The sequence below is a fragment of the Calidris pugnax genome, unplaced genomic scaffold, assembly GCF_001431845.1.
Source record: "Calidris pugnax isolate Ruff unplaced genomic scaffold, ASM143184v1 scaffold56, whole genome shotgun sequence".
Lineage (NCBI taxonomy): Eukaryota > Metazoa > Chordata > Aves > Charadriiformes > Scolopacidae > Calidris > Calidris pugnax.
The window spans coordinates 17933627-17954623 of record NW_015090839.1 but is presented as its reverse complement, the minus strand read 5'-3'; the positions used below and the strand labels follow the sequence as shown (position 1 = coordinate 17954623).

Below are 20997 nucleotides of genomic sequence, written 5' to 3'. Positions count from 1 at the left end.
AGATAAAATGTAACATTTTAATATCATCATCAAGAACTGCATCTTTAAAGAAACTAAAAATAGATATTGAAATACACTCCATCCAAAGTGACAGCAGTCATTTTTCCCAATGAGTAATCACTTGCAGTGTTAACAAATTTGAGTGCCTCATTTTTTATTCTATTTTTATTCTTTTTAAAATTATACTTACTGGTTCTTGCTATACTTTCCTCCAACACACCAAATGCTTTTCAAGTAGATGCTCTCTCCTTGTGAGCTTACTTTTGCCCTAGAATTACACCTTTGCTTCGCATAGCTGTCCACCCCTTTAAGCCCTTGGGGGCTCTGTTCTATTCCCCGGTATCTGGTATTTCATTACCCTTTCCTCAGTGTTTTCCATTTAAAATTTCAGAGTATGCTAAACATAAAAGAAACATGCTCACAGCATTATATAGCTTGTTTTTTTTACCAAATTCCTCTGCAAGTCATCAAAAGCCAATATTCTGCAGAGAGGTAATTAAGATTCAAAATTCTTTTAATATCTGGTGGAATATCCTGTAAATATTGGCATAAGTTTTGGGTGACTGAATTAGTCATGAGTGGGGAAATTATGAATAAATTAAACCATCCACATAAGTCTAATTAAATCTTTATACTACTCCACTGGTATGAGCCCTGTAAATGCCACAGAGATCTGTTGTTAAAAATCCAAACCATCTTATTAGCACCCGAGCTTTTCTTCTTCCTCTGTTAAGTAACTTGCTTTTTTCAGGATGTTTATAGCTCAGCAAACAGTTTATGCAGAGATGGCCAATGCTGATGCACAGTCATTGAAAATGTGAGATCAATTTTCTATCAGCATATTATGCAGCTTCCAAAACCTGAGATAGCTTGGCCATCTCCACGCTTAGTGACTTAAAAACATCGAAGTAACTTCGCTCACACAAGCATTTTAAAGCAAAAAAGATATGCTGTTAATAAAAGGGTCCAAAAATTACATTACTTTTCTGTACTGACAACTGCACAATTTGTGTATCTTGTAACCAGTCTCGCCTGCAGTTCAGATAGAGTTTTCTGAGGAGAAATCACTCTACATCTTGAACACACGCTTAGGAAAACTGGGAAAAGGAATGTTTGGAGCTGCATGAAAATACACATAGAAATCTGTAACATTCGATTAAGCTTTTTACCTAGCTAATTTGGTAAAATGCACAAAGAAGTGTGAAATTTTACACTTCTCTGCTAATAGGAAATGCCTTTTATCCTTTTTCCCTTCACTCTACACTGGGCAGCTCTCCTGTGTGTCTCCTCAGTCCTCTCTTCTATGCACATTGTCCTCTCCTCTATTCACATTTACTACAGGGTCATCCATTCTTTACTTTTGCCTTTATTCTCTTTCTCCTCATCACCCCACCTCTGTATTCATTCTGCAACCTACAGTATATACCCTCATATCTGACTACTCTTCCCTGTGGTACAGAGTTTCTTGCCTCTCCACCTGATTTTCCATTACATCCTGAACGTCCTTACATCCAACCGCTGTCTCTTTCCTGTAGTAGGAAACACACTAGCAGATTTTAAGTGCACAAAGCTTAATATCCAATCTAAAGGTAGTTAATTAGGAGTTTTATTATAAAAACAAGGGCTACTTCACAACTATAACTCAAGAATTTTATGCCAAACGTGAATAGCATGGAGGAAGCTTTTTCTTCCATCCCACACAGAACCTCATTGAAATCAACACTTCTCAAGCTTCACTTATTCCATTTAAATTACTGCTGAAAAAATATTTAATTAAAAGACATTCAGGAGACAACTAGCAACAACCATAAATTAATTTATAAATCCATGCCTAAAAGAAATAATTAATTTCTTGTACCTGGTCACCAAAACAGATTATACATACTTTTAAAAACAGTTAATATTTATCATATAATTCAAAAGACACTTCCAGTAAAATAATTTAAGTTATAATACTCATTTTTCTGGCAGATATTTACAAGTTTCCCTGGCAAAGGATATCCACATAAATACACTTGATTTTGAGTGAGGAGAGGTTTTTTTGTGCTTTTATGATACTTATCTTTAGATATCATGTTCAATTGATGCATTTTGTGTAATCAAACTAGAAGTAAAATTCCCAAACATTTGAAACTCCGCATCAAGCATTTTCCTTTAATCCCAGCATTTACAGCACTGGAAAACTCTGCCCAGCAGTTCTCGGGAAAAAGAGGGCAGCGTTTTCAGAGCTCAGCCCCATAATATCTTCAGGCTGTTGCTCATGTCCAGACTGTTAACTGTAAATTTTCTGTAAGTCTAGCCACATACTTGAAAGGTACTGATTTGGGGACAGAATATGCAGCAATTTAAAGCATAAGAGCAAAGGGGTTTTTTTGCTGGCTGCCAACAGTTAAAGAAAAGCTCATCTACAGCTCACTTGTTATAAAGCCAGCTCAGGAAACTATTTACTTCTCAGTCAAGTCTTTCATTCTAAGCCACTAACTCAAATTCGTCCTAAATGGTAACGATGTTAATGACTGCTGCCTGATGAAGCCAAAGCTAAATGGATGCTCCTGGTTCTTTCCATGAGAACTGTAATTCCCAGACACAACTCGGGGGACAGAGAATGGAGTGCTCCTCCAGAGTGATATGCTCTCTATTTTAAGCAGCACTTAAGACAAGCTGATGGAAACAAATATTTAATTCCATATAATTAAAAATTTCAGTCAAGTCACCAGCAACACCTCACCAAATTACCTCGGAGAAATTAAAAAGAACTATATCAATACAATGGCTTTCATTCTTTTTCTTTTTAAGACACAAAAGATTAATAGCGTGGCTTTTTTTGTGTGAGAAGACCTACTTTTCATTAAATCATGCTGACTGGCATCATTAATGATTTGTAACTGGCAGTTCTTTGTTGATATAGTCCCAAATTACCTGCTTTCTTATTTCAAGTTGGAATGAAAACAAACTAAAGGATTACAATTCTACGGGTCATTGCCTTTTATTCCTTACAAGCTTTAGAATTACTTCAGTAGTTGTCCAATCGATGAGATTTTCCTGGTTTGAGATCTTTAGGAGCTATTGTTGCTGAATCAGAATTCTTTGCTTCATAATTTTAAGACTATAAAATTACCTGAGGCCTGCTGACTTCACTAGCTGATCCCACTGAAACTGTCTTTCATTACTGTCTATTCCATTAATAACATCATAAAGATTCAACCTTCTCTTTAAACAAGAAAGTTTCTGCATCATTACTTGCTTCACGTTATAAAAACTTTTATTTACAACTCTCTTCCTTCATTATTTTTTTTTCCCCTATTATGCTGCTTTAAGTTTTATCACTGTCCTGTATCTTTCAGATAAGTCTAAAGTTTGCTTGGGGAAAGATGATACACCTGATGGCCAACAAAATGTGTTTGGTACTTGTAGAACTGTGGGGTCTGGGCATATCTGATGAGGCTTCTGAAGTATACCTCTTCTCAGGAAAAACCTCTGGTAGGAACAACGCCCCTGGCTCTCACTTGCTGAACACAAGCGCAGTGAATTTAAAATCCAGTTTTAGGGTGTAAGGAAAAAGAAAAATAAACACAGCTTCTTCTCTCCCTCCAAACCCACTCCATACACATACTGACACTTTTATATCTGGTTACCCCTCACAAATACCCTTAGGACTCAGTTATGTCAATTTTATCTGATTCAACTTAATTACAACTAGAAAGAAAAGGAGATATAGTAGTGACTGGCATTGTAGTAGCACGAGGGTGTGGTTTCCCTTAAGGAAAAGCCAAACTAATAAACTGCTGTTGCTCACATCCCCTTCTGCTGTTCACTTGGCATTGCTTACCTGACACTAGGCTTTGGCACTCCTCTGACTGCAGGGAAAACTGATTTGACCCACTAAAACTTCAGAGAAATAACCAAGCAATAAAAAGCAAATTTATTGCTATGGCAAGATTTCTGCTTGGTTAGTGAACTGAACCAGCTTATCAAGTTTCTAGAAAACAAGAGAACTGGTACAAGGAAGGGAGAGGAATAGTCTTCCCCTTTTAGTGTAGAAACGCTGTTAAATCAGGTCGGCTGTAACACGAAACTGCACCTTTAGTTGCTGATTGCAAAACTCACCAGAGTGATAAGGAACCAAATTGTTCCAGAGGGAGAGTTAGGAAGGTAGTTGCAGGCAAATGTCTCTAATCTCAGGCTCTCCTCTCCAAACACACCTCAGCCTACATCACGCATCTGGTTTACTGTTGTCAGAAAACTACTATTTTTCCTCCCTCCTTTCTCTCCAAAGGATGTGGATCAGTACTCTCAAAAACCGTGCAGCAATGGCTACCTCTTAGCCCTAAAAGGACTGCAGAAAGAGACTATGGAAAGGGTGACGAGAGCCACCCAACAAAGAGGAAGAAGAGACAAGATATGGGAATATTTCAAGGCAAGCAATCAAATGGGAGATGAGATTATTAGCTGTAACATTTTATTTTTTTTTTTAACTGACCATCCACTTATTTTAACCAGACATCCCTGTTGCTTTAATCTGCATGAAACAAGCTCCTTTAAGCTGCTTTCACCAAGGAGAGGAAACCCAATCCTGATGTCTGATAGCTAAGGACCAAGCACTCCTCAGGTCAGTCATCAGACCAGTCCTGTCCATCAGGACACACCACAGCAAGGCTAGGCTAACTTTTCAAGCTGCACATTCCATTAAATCCTCAGTACATCAAGTCTTGATATGGAGGGAAGAAAACTCTCGTATTTTAGGATTTTATTTTCCTTTTTAATCTTTCAAGTGCCAACCTCTGCCCACTCCCATGGATATCAAAGCTGTGTTTCAAGACATTTACAATTTGTAGCCACTGCTGTTACGTATAACAGTACTAAAATCATCAACAGTTTTTTACTCCAACACTGTGAAAAAATATTAGACATAGCATGTATTAGTTGATAAAATGTACCATATTTAAGCAATGATGATTAAAAAAAATACATAATTCTTGCAAATACTATTATATATCAACTGAACTTTGTATGTTAGTAAAATAAAAAATCATTACTAAAACACAAGGAGAAATAAAATTTACCTACCTTTCTGATAGAAGAATTTTCGATAATAATATGCACCAAGGTCTACATGTTCAACGATGTATCTTTTCACTCTGTCCAGATGCAAAATCAGATTCTCCTTAGGAACTTCCAGAACTGCCACTCCGGCATTTGTGCAATGAGAACTCAGAGTCGACTCAAACGAGGCACTTTCGCATCCACTGAAGGAACCTGAATTAGATTTGGAAAGGCTGATCTTCCTCTCCCCTTCCCCACCAATCTCATTACGAAAATAAGGACAACTCATCACAAGTTCATTGCTTTTATCATCCCCTTGGTCCATATTGAGACTTCCTTTTGAATTCAGGTCTTCAGTGCTGCCCATTGGAGAATTGAAACTTGCAGAATGGGACAAGGGGCCAGAGACAAGTGATGCTACAGCAGCAGCAGATGCACCTGTGGTTGTGTTCCTTCTTTTAATGACATTATGCCTGTTGATTGCCGCTTCATTTAAATCAAATAAAATACTCTGTACATCGTAATGAGCAAAACACTTCGGGCAAGTCCAAGGCTTGACGCTATCTTCTGACCTGTTATCTTCAAGATCTGAAGACTTCCCAAGCTCCCCTTCACCTTTGGCATTGCGCAGCTTACGAAAAATGGATGAATCTCCTGTCTCTGATTTTGAGCGTCTCTTGAGTGGCTTCTCCCTTTCCTTAAAGAGTCGCAGGTTTTCCCTTTGAGTAATAGGTCCATCTATCACATCTAGAGAGAATTCTGAACCCTTGCTTCCACTGGCAATCAGGAGTTCACTGAGCTTAGATGTGGATGGGCTTCTCTGATCAGACTTTTCATCTTTATAGCCCTTTAACAAGTCAAAAAAACTGTCCCCTGAAGTTCCCTGCTTATCTATGGAAGATGTGCTGCCATACTCCCTGTGCAGAGATGGTCCAGATTTAAAAGTGGGTGAAATACATTCATCAAAACTATCCACATCAAGCTCACTTATGGTAATGTCACTGTTGCTGCGCTGTCTTATTCTGCGAAGAGCTTTCCTTGGGGAACTGGGGTAGACATCAGGTGTAAGAAACCTGGAGTCTAGATTCTCAGATTGTCTGGTCTTGGTTTTAAGTGTGCTCTGGATGCTCTTTAACATGACAGAATCACTAGCATTCAGGTTAACAGAGCTTCCCTGACTCCCAGGACTGCTTTTAGAAGACATGCTATCAAGGCAACTCGCTGTTTCAATATCTTGACTAGATCTGCTTGCTTCCTTGATGTTCTCCTTCCTTGGGGGCCAGTCGGCAATCCTTGCCCTGACCCCCATTTTAGGGACCCCAGGAGTAGAGGTAACATGATGGGAACTTTCATTCCGAGGAGGTCCAACTGGTGCCATGACTGCAGATCCTAAGCTGCCATTCTGCGACCTAAAGCGCCTCATATAAAAGTCATCCGAGTGGACTTTTGAGGTGCCATCTGTTCCGACTGATACCCCAGTGGCAACAGCCCTTTCGGTCTGGGACCGCTTCAAGCTGGTCATGATCTTTCAGTATGTTCAACCTTAGTAAGTTCCAAGAGAAAACACACTCATTTCTGCTTTTTAAATGCACAGTTCTCTTTTGGAGAATAGTCTCCAAACTATACAATGGTTGCATGAGATCTTAATCATGGACATTTAAGGATGCAGTTAAATGCACTATGTCTAGAAAATCCAGATATTCAGTAGGTTTTGATAAGCAATAATTCCCTTTAACTTTTGCATTTTAAGAAGCAGCCATGCTCCAATACATTCAAATTGTTTTAACATCACTTGTGCTCCAAAATGTCAGAGTTGTAATCCAATCGCTTATGTTGCTTTTAAGCCTAGAAGAAGAAAAGGGAGAAAAAAGTATTAATCATTTCATATATATCTTTTTTCCAAACTGAAACTATTGAAGTAATTATTACACAGAATTAATATTTTTAACAAACATGCTTTTAAATCTCATTGATCATCATCTCAAAAATGCAGAGTTGTGTTATATGGTTGTGAAGAGTTTTCTAGATATGGTTGGTTTGTCTTCTGAAAAAATACTTCTACAATTGGATACCACACCTAAATACATTTTTTTTTCCTTATGAACTGATTAGAGATACTTTTTAGTTGGGTTAGTGGACAGTTTTACAAAGCACAAGTAGGGAGCTAATTTCCTCAGCTGAAGGACACATACAGCATACATTTCCTGTAGAAACTATAGAGGAGCCAGATCAGGACTCCAAATTTTGTTTATAAATGCTTTAAAGAATTTACCATTTCCAAGTCATACATCCTTCATTGCTATTAGGTATTAACAATGCCTATTCAACTTTTCCATTAATGTAAATAACTATGATATGCTAACAAAAAAAGGAAGGAAGCTAATTAGGAAAAAGATTACAAAATTATAATAATGTCAATAACAGTTATTCTGTGCTTTGCACAACCTTATTTGCAGATTAGCTGGATAGTCCAGAAAGCATGTATTCCCTCTGCCCAGATTTCACAACCTATATAAACACATACTTTTAAATAACTTCATATGAAAGGCTCCATTTATTTCTCTGGCTAACAAAATATTGTCTGCTACAGATCCTGTATGACCCAGCTTTACAAAGCCATGCAAGTTAAATGCTTTCCCATACCTCATCAGTACCAAAGTGATTACAAAGCAGTTAGTATACTACTATTTGAGAAGCTAAAAAAAAATAATCCACAAATACACCCTTGCTAGTAGAAGACAAAAGCATTAGACTGTCAAGATAAAATCTTGCATTGCTGTGTATATCCTTTAACACAAAGAAGTTAATAATTTTCAAAGGCTGAACCAATTACACAAAACGTGGCCTTTAAATATTTGCCAAATGTGTGCAGAGAGATGCTGCTGAACCAGCACCGCATTGACAATACAGTATTGTCTACTGTAGGTTCCAGGGAAACTAGTACTTTCCGCAGCCTCTTCTCAAAACTATGGAGTACTTTTCTCCACACTAATTAAATATCAAGCCAGGGCACTTTCTGCCTCTAAAGGCTGCATGTTTTAACTTCACTTGCCATAGACAGCACCTCTTTGAAATAGCTGCTATTTATAAAAAGCTGAACACATAAGGAATACTTAAAATGCAAGCTGACTGCATCACATATAGCCAGAGCGGTGCAAGTGACTAAGGGTATTATTGCATTTGCACAGCGATTTACATAAGCACTTACTTTCCTTGTAATTCTGCTACAATGATGCTGCCAAAACAATAGGGGTTTTTTCAGCCTATGTAATGAGAGTAACTTTAGAAAGGCAGTTAAAACTACTGCAAAACTACCCAATTTTCAGCTGTAACTTTTTACAAATTTCAAACACTCTCCAGTCCAAGAACTGATGACACTGGTGAAACAATGTCAGGTACAAATCAGATCAAGGAAGGAAAAATGCAACCACCGTGTGCTATCATATAACCTCATGTTCTGTCCATGCTTTTCAATGGTGTCATAGCAAATATCGTTTATGCAGTAAGCTCTATGAAAAGGGAACACTGCATAGCCCTTTCTAAAGAGCTGTACAGGCTCGCTTTTATAGGGAGAACGGAAGGAAAACAGAATGAAAACTGACAAGGATTGAAGGGCAGGAAGAAGACAAGCTAAAAGGGACAGTGAAGGAAGAGTCCAGCTGAGGGTGGGACACTAAACAGGCAGAAATACCAATGACCACTACCACACACTCCTCTTCATAGCCTGCAATGAAACCCAAGATTTCTGTCCCTCACCATTCTTCTTTCAACATCAGTATATCTAAAAGCAAAGTATACATCTCCTCCCCCTCAAGTGCTGGTCCTTACAGAAACAGAGAACCTACTAACACAAGTTTCTCATTAACTCAAGGGCAGAAGTTCATGCAGTAGCCCTAAAAAATTCTCAAGCCTGGTGTTAACCATATAAGCATCCAAATGCTACCAGGTATCGTGTCTGTCCTCACTATTTTTTTTCCTCTTTAAAGCTTTCAGGGACAACCATCCTAAATAAAGATATATAGCCATATAAGCATATATAACACAGTAAGTGCCCCGTGGAATTTATTCTTGACCAGTTGTACATATGGTACAGTCATTAGTTACATGACCACATAGTACATTTTCCAAGGAAATACTTTCTCTGTTCCTGACTCAGCATAAAGGATGTCTCACTCTGGGGACCAGATGTTCTGCAGGTTTTTTGCAACTGTCCTACTTCGTCTGCTTGTAGCAGCTGGAATATGGGCAATAAATGATTAAGGTGATAGTTGATACTGTAGTCTGAAGAACCGAATTCCACCTTTGCTTGTGTCTAATTTTATATGAAATAAATCACCTAAAGCAATTGTTTTGGAGACTGCAACTACCTGTGTGTTGCTGTTTCCTTTACCTTTCTTATCCTCCTGTTTAATTTGAGACCTAACAGTCTGATTTAACCTTGATTAGCTCCAACCAAAATAAAGCGAGAGCATTATATTTAATAACATTAAAAACTTGAAAAGTTTAGGTGCTGAGTACACTGGCCATTGGATTTAATGGAAAAGGAATGATAATGGGAATCTGCACTTTAATATTTTCTCATAGTCATCACTTGTAAAACATGACAGTTAAATACTAAGTAACAGAACTGCTAACACAAAATATGTAGTATATTAAAATTAGGTACAACTACAAAATAAGCAGTATAGTACCTACTTCTGAAGTTGACAGCCCTAACTGTGAAGCGCAACAACTTCTCAAGGTAGAGCTATGAATATTTACACAAACAGATTATGGTGAGGACAAACTGGCACAACCAAAGAAATGTATCCTCCAATTCATCTGAACTTACAGAGGAAGCCAATAAAATACTCAGATGAATTAATACATATAAAAAGCCATAAATGAAAACCACATGCAAAAACTTCTAAGAGAGGTACATTTAAATTTAGTACTGATTATATCAATTAAAAACCAGTTAAGAGATCAAACTTGGAAAACCAGGGATCTGCTTATCAGATTGAATGCACTAACTCGTAAAGCAAGCCAAAGATCTGTTCAAAATGGGTCTCAAATCCTTAGGACAAAGCTTATTCATTATTTTTTACCAATACCAGAGTACTTTGCATCTGTAGCTCACTTTAAATTGAGGATAAACAAACCTGTTTTCATTCCTTCCCTTTCTATTTATACCTCTTTCATCAACTTTGTTCTCTTCCCCAAAACTAGAGTTCCAGCCGTGGGACAAAGGCCATTCTGTTCAAACTAAAAGGTCCTTATAGATGAATCCCAAGAGAGTTTTGCAGTCCTATGTCATTCTGAAAAGTCAATTAAGTCAACAGATCTTGATTACTTATTGCTCATGATTGAAGTTTGCCACTACAGAAATGATGAAGATCTACCAGCCAATATTTTGTCCAGAGGCCTCTGAATTACAAAGAAGCAAATATAAGCAGTGATTAAGAAGCGTCTCATTCAAATCAGCTCAGGATGGTAAAAAAACCCAACTACAGCACAATTACCAGTCTCTACCTTGGATCCAGGTGGCCAAATAAGAAGGAAGTTTAACACCTACTTGTTCAGATGAAAGGAAAGATGAAGATCAAGCCTGATGCATCAAAATTCAGAGACCTATTACAGGTTTTCCTTGATTTAGTTTATGTGGAATCATGCTGTTTTTCTCTACAAAGTAGTAATTTTTCCCACAACTGAGTCCTACTTGAAGGATTTAATAATTACTCTTATCTGCTGGGAACACACTGAGACTTCAGACTATAGGATCACAGATGCTAATGATCCTAATACTCGGATGTTGACAGAGATTGATTTGGGACCACCAAATTATTTATGATGCATAATACTCCAGAGGAAAGACTTCATATTTCACCATCAGCCCTCATTTAAAAGTGTCATTTTATAATTAAAAATTTGGGAATGAAATTCTTGAAAATTCTCACATCTTGCCAAGCTTCCGGAACCCCTCTCTTTGAACCCCCCCAGTCAAAACAATAAAATATAGTAGATGGTTGTAAATGCAACACATTTACCAGGGATATTTTAAAATACTGAAAACTGTAGGGTAAGGAGCAATTAATAGCATTTATAGCTGTAACAGCATTTTACAGAGAGTAGTTTTTAAAAACGTAAATCATCTCTATTCCACAGGGTTTACTGAAGTTTAGCCAACTAGGAAACTCTGCAACAAACACACATTACTGACAGTAACCTTTGTTAACTGTTACCAGGAAAAGAACTGGCATTGCCATAAAACCTGGAAACTAGTAGCTCCTCCTGAAACTAGAAAAATAAGTGAGAACAATGAAAAATATTTTATGTATGAAAGTTTTATCTGTTTGGGTCATATATTCTTACCTGAATTATAACACAGATCAAATCCCAGGGGAGGAACATTCATTTATCAGCCAATTAAGCTATTATATGTACAAAATAATGTCTAATTTCATAAAACTAATTCCTCAGAGGAGAAAAATTCAATTTAATCTTTATAAATACTTGACTTTATTTGGTTACCTATTATTAATTTTATCCTTTTCTTCCCAGGATTACTTTCATCATTATAATTGAAGGTTCATCTTTCAGAGGAAGTTTTTATCAACTGAAAGGCAATTTGAAGAATAGTGTTTGGTAGTTTACTAGCTTATCAGTTTTATTTTTGGCCCACTTTGAGGAACTACTGGTTTTGTGTTAACTGGATGTGACAATTGCCAGCTCTGCATAGGAAGAAAGATAAGATTCCCTATAGCTTTTCTTTCTCCTCCTCAATCTATGTTATCTACGAAATTTGCCTCTGATCTACATATAAGCAAGACTGTGTTTCTGCCTTTGTCTCTGAACGTTTTCTTGCTTCCTAACACTCAGAAGAAAATCTTTGCTCTAAGGAAACAGGGTGCCATCTGTTGCCATACACACAATGATCAACTCCACTATCTGCTGAGATTTAATAGTGCTTTACGCTTAACTTCATTCTCAGCTGAAGTAGCTCACACTAAAATACATAAACTTAGGCAAGGTTACATTGATTTTAAGATGCAATTAATGTGAATTACTACCATTGGTTTCTGCACTCTTGCAGTAATGCCCTTCCACAGGCAGACACAAGCTTGCTCTGCCACATGGTGAAACAACTGGAGGGTGTGTGGTCACTAGGAGGGTGCCGAGGTTGAGCTCATGAATTTGCTTGCTCAGGTTTCCAGCCCTGCTTACAACGGCTGGAAACTGTGGGTCGGCTCAGAGCACAGGGAACCAGCTGGCCTCCCTGTGCAGAAGACCATGCAGTCACACTCAATAATCATACTTGCTTGCAGTCAGTGGTCAAACGTTCATGACATAATAGGATGGTAAATTAAGCACAACAAAAGCTATCAAATTGAAATAGATGTAGGCACACAGGGGACAGTAATGCCCTTCCTGTGCATTTCAGCACATTTTGCTCCATTATGTTCTCCCACTCACTAGTCTCCATATAAACACTAGAATATCTCAGGCCAGAATTATGTCTTCTTTTTCACACCAATTTTGTAACCATTAACCAAGATGAGGATATCACAAGATTCAAGCGTACAAGTAACTGTGGCCGAAGCAAACCCTTTAAAACTCCTTTAAACATACAGAGACAGAGAGGGAGAGAGAGAAAAGGCCCTGCACGTGGTCATTCCCACTTCAACACTCATGTTCCATTATGGTACCAGTGTCACTCATTTAGTTAATTAAATGCAGAATCCCTTTCCTGGAAGCTAACATACAGGATCTGAAAAACAGAGGCTGACAAGTCTTACTGTATGCTATACTGTATTCTATTCCTGGAATGAGATTGTTAACAGCAATAGTTTATTTTTGATATCAGCGCTCGTTCTCTAGGAAGCAACCGTAAATCAGTGCCAAAACGCAAGAGCAAAATATTTTAGGCCCCAGATACCATCTCTCAAGAGAGTAAAATTTTAGCAACTACAAAAGGGAGTTCCACATACACCCCCCTATCCCTTTCCTTTTTTAAAAGAGATGTTTCTCTTCTGTGTTTCTTGTTGAGTTTCTAGCTGTTGATATATTACATCCCCAGGTAATGGTTTCAGAAACAGACAGACTGCTCTCTTTGGTGCATGGACTCTGGTAAAAGTTACTAATCTGCAAAGTGCCCAAGTTAATCAACGACTGACTGCTGATGCTGGGAGACCCTGACCTACAAGTAGTCACAAACCACAACCAAACAAAAAAAACACACGGACTGAGAAACAAAACCCCAAAGGAAATGGGCTGATAGTGCTGGTGTGGGTACAGTTGAGCGTAACTGCCGTATGTCACAGCCAGCACCACGGGTGCACTTGCCTGAGGTCTGCATCCTTGCTCGGAGCAGAAAGGCTCATACGCCACCCACCTCCTCCAGCCCGGCCACAAGTTTGTCTCCGGCACAACCTCGGTACCAATCCAAAGACAGAGCTCAGCCTGTGGTCTCCGTGCTGCAGAGACCTGTGGTCTCCCTGCTGTGCTCCTGCTGGCCACACTCAGCATGCTAGTGACAGCAGTCACCACCACGTGTCTCATGACATCCCACAAACATCAGAGCTGAGTGAGAGACCTCCGTTTAGAAGAAGAGCCAAGAGAGTATTTAACCTCATACTTCTAAACTTCCAGTTGCTTCTATATAGTTTGGATTGCAATTCAAAGGTAATTTTTCTAACGATACATCTAAGACTATGAAACTGATTTTATAATAGGATTATTAAAAGATATAAACCCATCATTTCAGTAGTGTTTAAAATATTTTTCCCAACACCATTTTACTCTGTTGCTCTATCACTGCAGTTGATTCTCCCTGAACTCATGATTTGGCAAAAGAATTGCAAGGAGCTGTTGTGCAGTCTTCATGAACGTCATCTAGCTCCCAAAACTCCACAGAGTACCGTTTCTCCATAGATTGATTGATCACAGAGTCATGTGTTTGAGGGAGAAACAAAAGCACCTTCTCAGAAGTGAAAGTTAAATTTTACCTAAAATTAATAGGCTTTATTCCCAGCAACCCCCATATTAACTATCTAGAGGGCGTTTCATATTCACACACATTGCTGAACATACTCCTGGCCAACTATTGCTCCTGCTTTACAAGTCCTGCTGCAACACTGGAGAGGAGAATTAGGAGCACAGAGATCATTATACCAGATGTCCACATGAGGTGGCCCCAATTCCTGCATGACCACCACCCCTTCATCCGCGCCCCAGCTGCTGGCACTCTCAGCTACTGCCCTCTGCAATCATCGATTTGAATTTCTTCCCTCAAAAACCACTCAAAAGACAGCTGAGCATCTCACCAAGTAGACAAGTTTTTGTGGGTTTTTTTAAGCTTCCAAACAGGTAATAGCTGTTCAATGAATTTGCTTCTTATCTACTGGTCTGAAAACACAAAGCAGATTATTCCTCGTGTCTATCACAGTTCAGGCACATTAGAAAAAACAACAGAAAGCAATTGGAAGTTACACAGATAAAATCAAGCACTATGTTTGTAAAGTGAAAAACAAGTTCAAACTACTATTGAATTACAACATTCTGAAAGCAGACAGATAAAAAAGTGCCCCCCCACCTACTAAAAATGTCCATTAGTCTATCTAAATAGATAGCATAAACAAAGTTATTTTCCCTAAAAAAAGGTGTTTTGCTTTTGTGTGTAGGTATATATACCAAGCATATTTTTGTATACTTATATCTACATATATTTACATGCAAGACGTTAATGCTAACTCTCAAAAGCAAGTTTGAGTATACTATATACAGACAAAAGTACAGACTCCACAACAGAAATGTATCGGGTATTGAGATTATTGAAACTCTGCTCAAGTAAAGACAGCATAAAAATAAAGATACTGAAAATCACAGTCCAGACTATGAAATCATACAAGGGCTACAGAGAGTAAGAGGTAGAACTTTTTAACAGTTCACAGGCCCAGACAGGGAAGCGTGTAATCCTTAAATAATCTGTGCAAGATGTAAAGCAGCTTCTGCTTCCATAGACTGCTACTTACCGTCAAGGGTGCAAAATTAAGAAATTAAGTCAATTAAAAACCTTAGACTTGTAAGCAAAATCTTGGGCAATATTTTGGATTTCTTTTTATGACTGTGAGCAAATGGAACATTCAAACTGAAATGCACTCAGCTGCACCCTCCACAGCTTTCCACTATAAATCCTTTTGGGAAAAAACCTGAAAACTCAGTAATATTATCTAAATAGATAGCATAAACAAAGTTATTTTCCCTAAAAAAAGGTGTTTTGCTTTTGTGTGTAGGTATATATACCAAGCATATTTTTGTATACTTATATCTACATATATTTACATGCAAGACGTTAATGCTAACTCTCAAAAGCAAGTTTGAGTATACTATATACAGACAAAAGTACAGACTCCACAACAGAAATGTATCGGGTATTGAGATTATTGAAACTCTGCTCAAGTAAAGACAGCATAAAAATAAAGATACTGAAAATCACAGTCCAGACTATGAAATCATACAAGGGCTACAGAGAGTAAGAGGTAGAACTTTTTAACAGTTCACAGGCCCAAACAGACAGGGAAGCATGTAATCCTCTAGCTGTTCAATGAATTTGCTTCTTATCTACCGGTCTGAAAACACGAAGCAAATTATTCCTCACGTCTATCACAGTTCAGGCATATTAGAAAAAACAACAGAAAGCAATTGGAAGTTACACAGATAAAATCAAGCACTATGTTTGTAAAGTGAAAAACAAGTTCAAACTACTATTGAATTACAACATTCTGAAAACAGACAGATAAAAAAGTGCCCCCCCACCTACTAAAAATGTCCATTAGTCTATCTAAATAGATAGCATAAACAAAGTTATTTTCCCTAAAAAAAGGTGTTTTGCTTTTGTGTGTAGGTATATATACCAAGCATATTTTTGTATACTTATATCTACATATATTTACATGCAAGACGTTAATGCTAACTCTCAAAAGCAAGTTTGAGTATACTATATACAGACAAAAGTACAGACTCCACAACAGAAATGTATCGGGTATTGAGATTATTGAAACTCTGCTCAAGTAAAGACAGCATAAAAATAAAGATACTGAAAATCACAGTCCAGACTATGAAATCATACAAGGGCTACAGAGAGTAAGAGGTAGAACTTTTTAACAGTTCACAGGCCCAAACAGACAGGGAAGCATGTAATCCTCAAATAATCTGTGCAAGATGTAAAGCAGCTTCTGCTTCCATAGACTGCTACTTACCGTCAAGGGTGCAAAATTAAGAAATTAAGTCAATTAAAAACCTTAGACTTGTAAGCAAAATCTTGGGCGATATTTTGGATTTCTTTTTAATGACTGAGCAAATGGAACATTCAAACTGAAATGCATTCAGCTGCACCCTCCACAGCCTTCCACGATAAATCCTTTTGGGAAAAACCTGAAAACTAGTAATAGTCTTTTCATCACTATGCCAATTTACTTTTTGTTTTTGTATACTTATATCTACATATATTTACACACAAGATATTAACACTAACTCTCAAAAGCAAGTTTGAGTATACCACATATTCGATTTGAATTTCTTCCCTCAAAAACCACTCAAAAGACAGCTGAGCATCTCACCAAGTAGACAAGTTTTTGTGGGTTTTTTTAAGCTTCCAAACAGGTAATAGCTGTTCAATGAATTTGCTTCTTATCTACTGGTCTGAAAACACAAAGCAGATTATTCCTCGTGTCTATCACAGTTCAGGCACATTAGAAAAAACAACAGAAAGCAATTGGAAGTTACACAGATAAAATCAAGCACTATGTTTGTAAAGTGAAAAACAAGTTCAAACTACTATTGAATTACAACATTCTGAAAGCAGACAGATAAAAAAGTGCCCCCCCACCTACTAAAAATGTCCATTAGTCTATCTAAATAGATAGCATAAACAAAGTTATTTTCCCTAAAAAAAGGTGTTTTGCTTTTGTGTGTAGGTATATATACCAAGCATATTTTTGTATACTTATATCTACATATATTTACACACAAGATATTAACACTAACTCTCAAAAGCAAGTTTGAGTATACCACATATAGACAAAAGTACAGACTCCACAACAGAAATGTATCAGGTATTGAGATTATTGAAACTCTGGTCAAGTAAAGACAGCATAAAAATAAAGATACTGAAAATCATAGTCCAGACTATGAAATCATACAAGGGCTACAGAGAGTAAGAGGTAGAACTTTTTAACAGTTCACAGGCCCAGACAGGGAAGCGTGTAATCCTTAAATAATCTGTGCAAGATGTAAAGCAGCTTCTGCTTCCATAGACTGCTACTTACCGTCAAGGGTGCAAAATTAAGAAATTAAGTCAATTAAAAACCTTAGACTTGTAAGCAAAATCTTGGGCAATATTTTGGATTTCTTTTTATGACTGTGAGCAAATGGAACATTCAAACTGAAATGCACTCAGCTGCACCCTCCACAGCTTTCCACTATAAATCCTTTTGGGAAAAAACCTGAAAACTCAGTAATATTCTTTTCAACACTATGCCAATTTACTTTTTTCTTTTGTATACTTATATCTACATATATTTACATGCAAGACGTTAATGCTAACTCTCAAAAGCAAGTTTGAGTATACTATATACAGACAAAAGTACAGACTCCACAACAGAAATGTATCGGGTATTGAGATTATTGAAACTCTGCTCAAGTAAAGACAGCATAAAAATAAAGATACTGAAAATCACAGTCCAGACTATGAAATCATACAAGGGCTACAGAGAGTAAGAGGTAGAACTTTTTAACAGTTCACAGGCCCAAACAGACAGGGAAGCATGTAATCCTCAAATAATCTGTGCAAGATGTAAAGCAGCTTCTGCTTCCATAGACTGCTACTTACAGTCAAGGGTGCAAAATTAAGAAATGAAGTCAATTAAAAACCTTAGACTTGTAAGCAAAATCTTGGGCGATATTTTGGATTTCTTTTTAATGACTGAGCAAATGGAACATTCAAACTGAAATGCATTCAGCTGCACCCTCCACAGCCTTCCACGATAAATCCTTTTGGGAAAAACCTGAAAACTAGTAATAGTCTTTTCATCACTATGCCAATTTACTTTTTGTAAAAAGACAAGTTTTGTATTACTATACTTTTAAGCCCTCAAAATACCATTGGTGTATCAGTGTAAGGAACTTGATTTGAAAGCATAGAATAAAGAAACCAAAAGAAATAAAAAGCCCTTAATAATAAAGTAAGTTAAAAGAAACAAATAAATTATAAATATGTTCTTATTCAGATACTGATCTTAGAAGATAAAACCAAAAGTTAGGAAGCAACAGACTTTATATGAAAGCAAGAATGACTTCAGCAACTCTTCACTCTCCCATGGTTTCCGTTCTTCTGATTTTTCTCTCAGACCATGAGTACTTTGCCTGCAATCATTCAACTCGCAGACACGCGGTCCCATTTACAAGCCAGACACTGGTGTCCTGTCACTGGAACAGGCTTCAAAGTTAGTTACGTATTAATTTGCAAAGGATTCTAAATCGCTATCAGCAGCAAACATCTAGACCGGTATTTTACTGATGTTGATAGGCATATGCTATATGCTGAATTTCTCCAATATACTCCACCCAAAGGGGAAAACTGAACATTGGGTACATTCTTTTTTCTGGAACTGTGTTTTGTGTTTTCTGGAGCCTACTTTATGCACATAAAATAAATAAAAATAAAAATGCAAATAAAACCTATAACCAGATGAAATAACATTTTTCTTCAGACAAATTACTCACATAAAAGGTGTGCCAACTGATTCAGTAAGTCACTACAAATTCTTTGCGCAGTGCTTACAGCAACCCCTCTGAGTCCTGTAATATAATGGCTATTCCTAAACTAAAAAGATTGTGATCTTTGTCCAAAAAATACAACTGTTTACTATGTTTGGTTTCATTCAGCACTAAGCACGGGGATCATCCCACAGACCAAAAAGGAAAACCATCTTTGGTTACCATTGGACACACGTCGTGTACATCTGAACTTATGAGGCACATAAATCCACCAGAAAAAAAAAGCTTTCAGGCTTCCAACTCTTATATAATATAAGCAAGTGGGACATCAGAGATCCCTGGGGATAATTCACTTCGCTATTTTTGAGAAAACACATATAAAGAGCTTTTTGTCCCTTGACAACCACACGTATTACACATTTATTTCGCAAAATGTCATCTTTATGGCTATAAAGGAATAAACAGCTCAGCCTCCACATAGCAGTCTATACGTTTTCTTGTTAATTTTCCTGTAGATACTTGCAACATCCTTTAAAATTAAGACTAAAAGAAACATTCTTTTAAGCAAGCATTCACCAATTTTTTTGGGATGAAAAATCTATCAAAAAAATATGGACAAGATCTGTAAACAACTGAAATGCATTTCTGAGCCCTAGGCAGCTGGTGATAAAGAGGAGTGTTACATCCGTTAATGGTATCACCTTAAAAACTGAAAGAGATGTCTAAAGCTTTCAATGTGAAATGCAAAAGAGCGATGGCTAAATCAGTAAAGAGCTCTAAAAACCCAGCAGGAAACACGGGACAACTACACAAGCCTTGTACTTTGCTAAATGAATGAATATGCCAATAGCACTCTCCTTTTGCATGTGGGAATGTACACAAGCACACAAGACAAAAGCCAGACTGGCTGTACATAAATTATTATTCTATATCTAAAACGTTTCAAGTCCTAATAAAGGTGAATAAAACTATGTGGAAAGAGAAAAAAAGTTACCTGCCAAAATACGTAGTTACTCAGCAGCAATCTGCATGCTGCATGATTGCAACATTTATTGTTTAGAAAATAATAAAGCTAGATATAAATATTTTGGTTGATTCATTTCTTGTAAGCACTGCACTATGAGTGGGTGTTCAGGTTGGATTTCAGAAGACTTAAATAGAGGAAGAGTTCTTTACATGTGGAAAGCCAAGAAAGGCATTTTCATTAATTAGAAATTCTCTCTTATGTAGATAGTTCAGCAGTGAGCAACAGGTAGATGACATCCTTTGGTTTGATGACATAGGTATGTTACGGTCCATAGTTCTAACACACTATAGAGTAAAAGCAATTGAAAACATCCAAATAGGCAGTACTTAAATTTTGAAGATAGCTATTCAAATCACCCACTGATGGCACGGAGTTATGTCCAGTAACTGCACAGAGTACAGAATACCTCGCTGGCCATATACACCAATTCTTAAGGAGCGATTGTGAAAATTTGTTCACAACCCATCGTGTAAAGCAACGCACACCACACTGCAGTATCATGGAGAAGCAACATAAGTAATTCTGGTCACGAATCCAGACAGTCAAGCTGGCAAAGCAGGATACAAACTGAAAAGAGCAAGCAAGGTGGCACTGACACCTAAAAAACACACTTTGCAATTTAAATAAGAATCAGTCTATTACAAGCACACATATGCCAGCAGTACTGGCACTTCATCCAGACATCTTTAAACAGAAGAGGCAAATTTAGATGGATGGTTGAACGCTGCTGGTTATCTCAAAGCTTAAGTAAATTTGTATGTGTCTGACCTGCCCCTTTGTCCATGCAGGTACACCTCAGGTTTCACAACACTACAGATGTCTTACAACTGCCCTTCAGCCCAAGACCAGTGAATCTATTCTTCAGAAGATTTATTATTGTCTTTTCTGTAAGTTGGGCTACAATATCTGGCAGAAACAGGAAAAATAAACCTACCTCTTTCTAACTGAGCCCCAATCATACCTACCCCGGTGCTTCTACTTGAGGTTTTTGCATGTAAAACTAAGGAAGTATGACGCAAAAGCCTTTTAGCATTATATTTTTTTTCCAGCTATGGTCAGTAAAAGGAACTATCTACATCTGCTCCCGGTTTACATGCATGCAAAACAGTTCATAAAATGAAAACAGATTTGTAATCATTTAGATTCCAATACTAAACCTTCAAAAGCAAATT

General features: G+C 37.4%; 1 protein-coding gene across 5 annotated transcripts in view; it reads right to left on the bottom strand.

Moving 5' to 3' along the window:
* Positions 1-20997, bottom strand: part of SIPA1L1 (signal-induced proliferation-associated 1 like 1) — a 195297-nt gene that overhangs the window by 69370 nt on the left and 104930 nt on the right. For all 5 annotated transcript variants that reach the window (XM_014941799.1, XM_014941804.1, XM_014941800.1 and 2 more), the window contains one exon: positions 5068-6888. In XM_014941799.1, coding sequence (XP_014797285.1) covers positions 5068-6565 — 1498 coding nt within the window. In that variant the 5' untranslated portion in view covers positions 6566-6888. The remainder of the gene's footprint in view (positions 1-5067; positions 6889-20997) is intronic.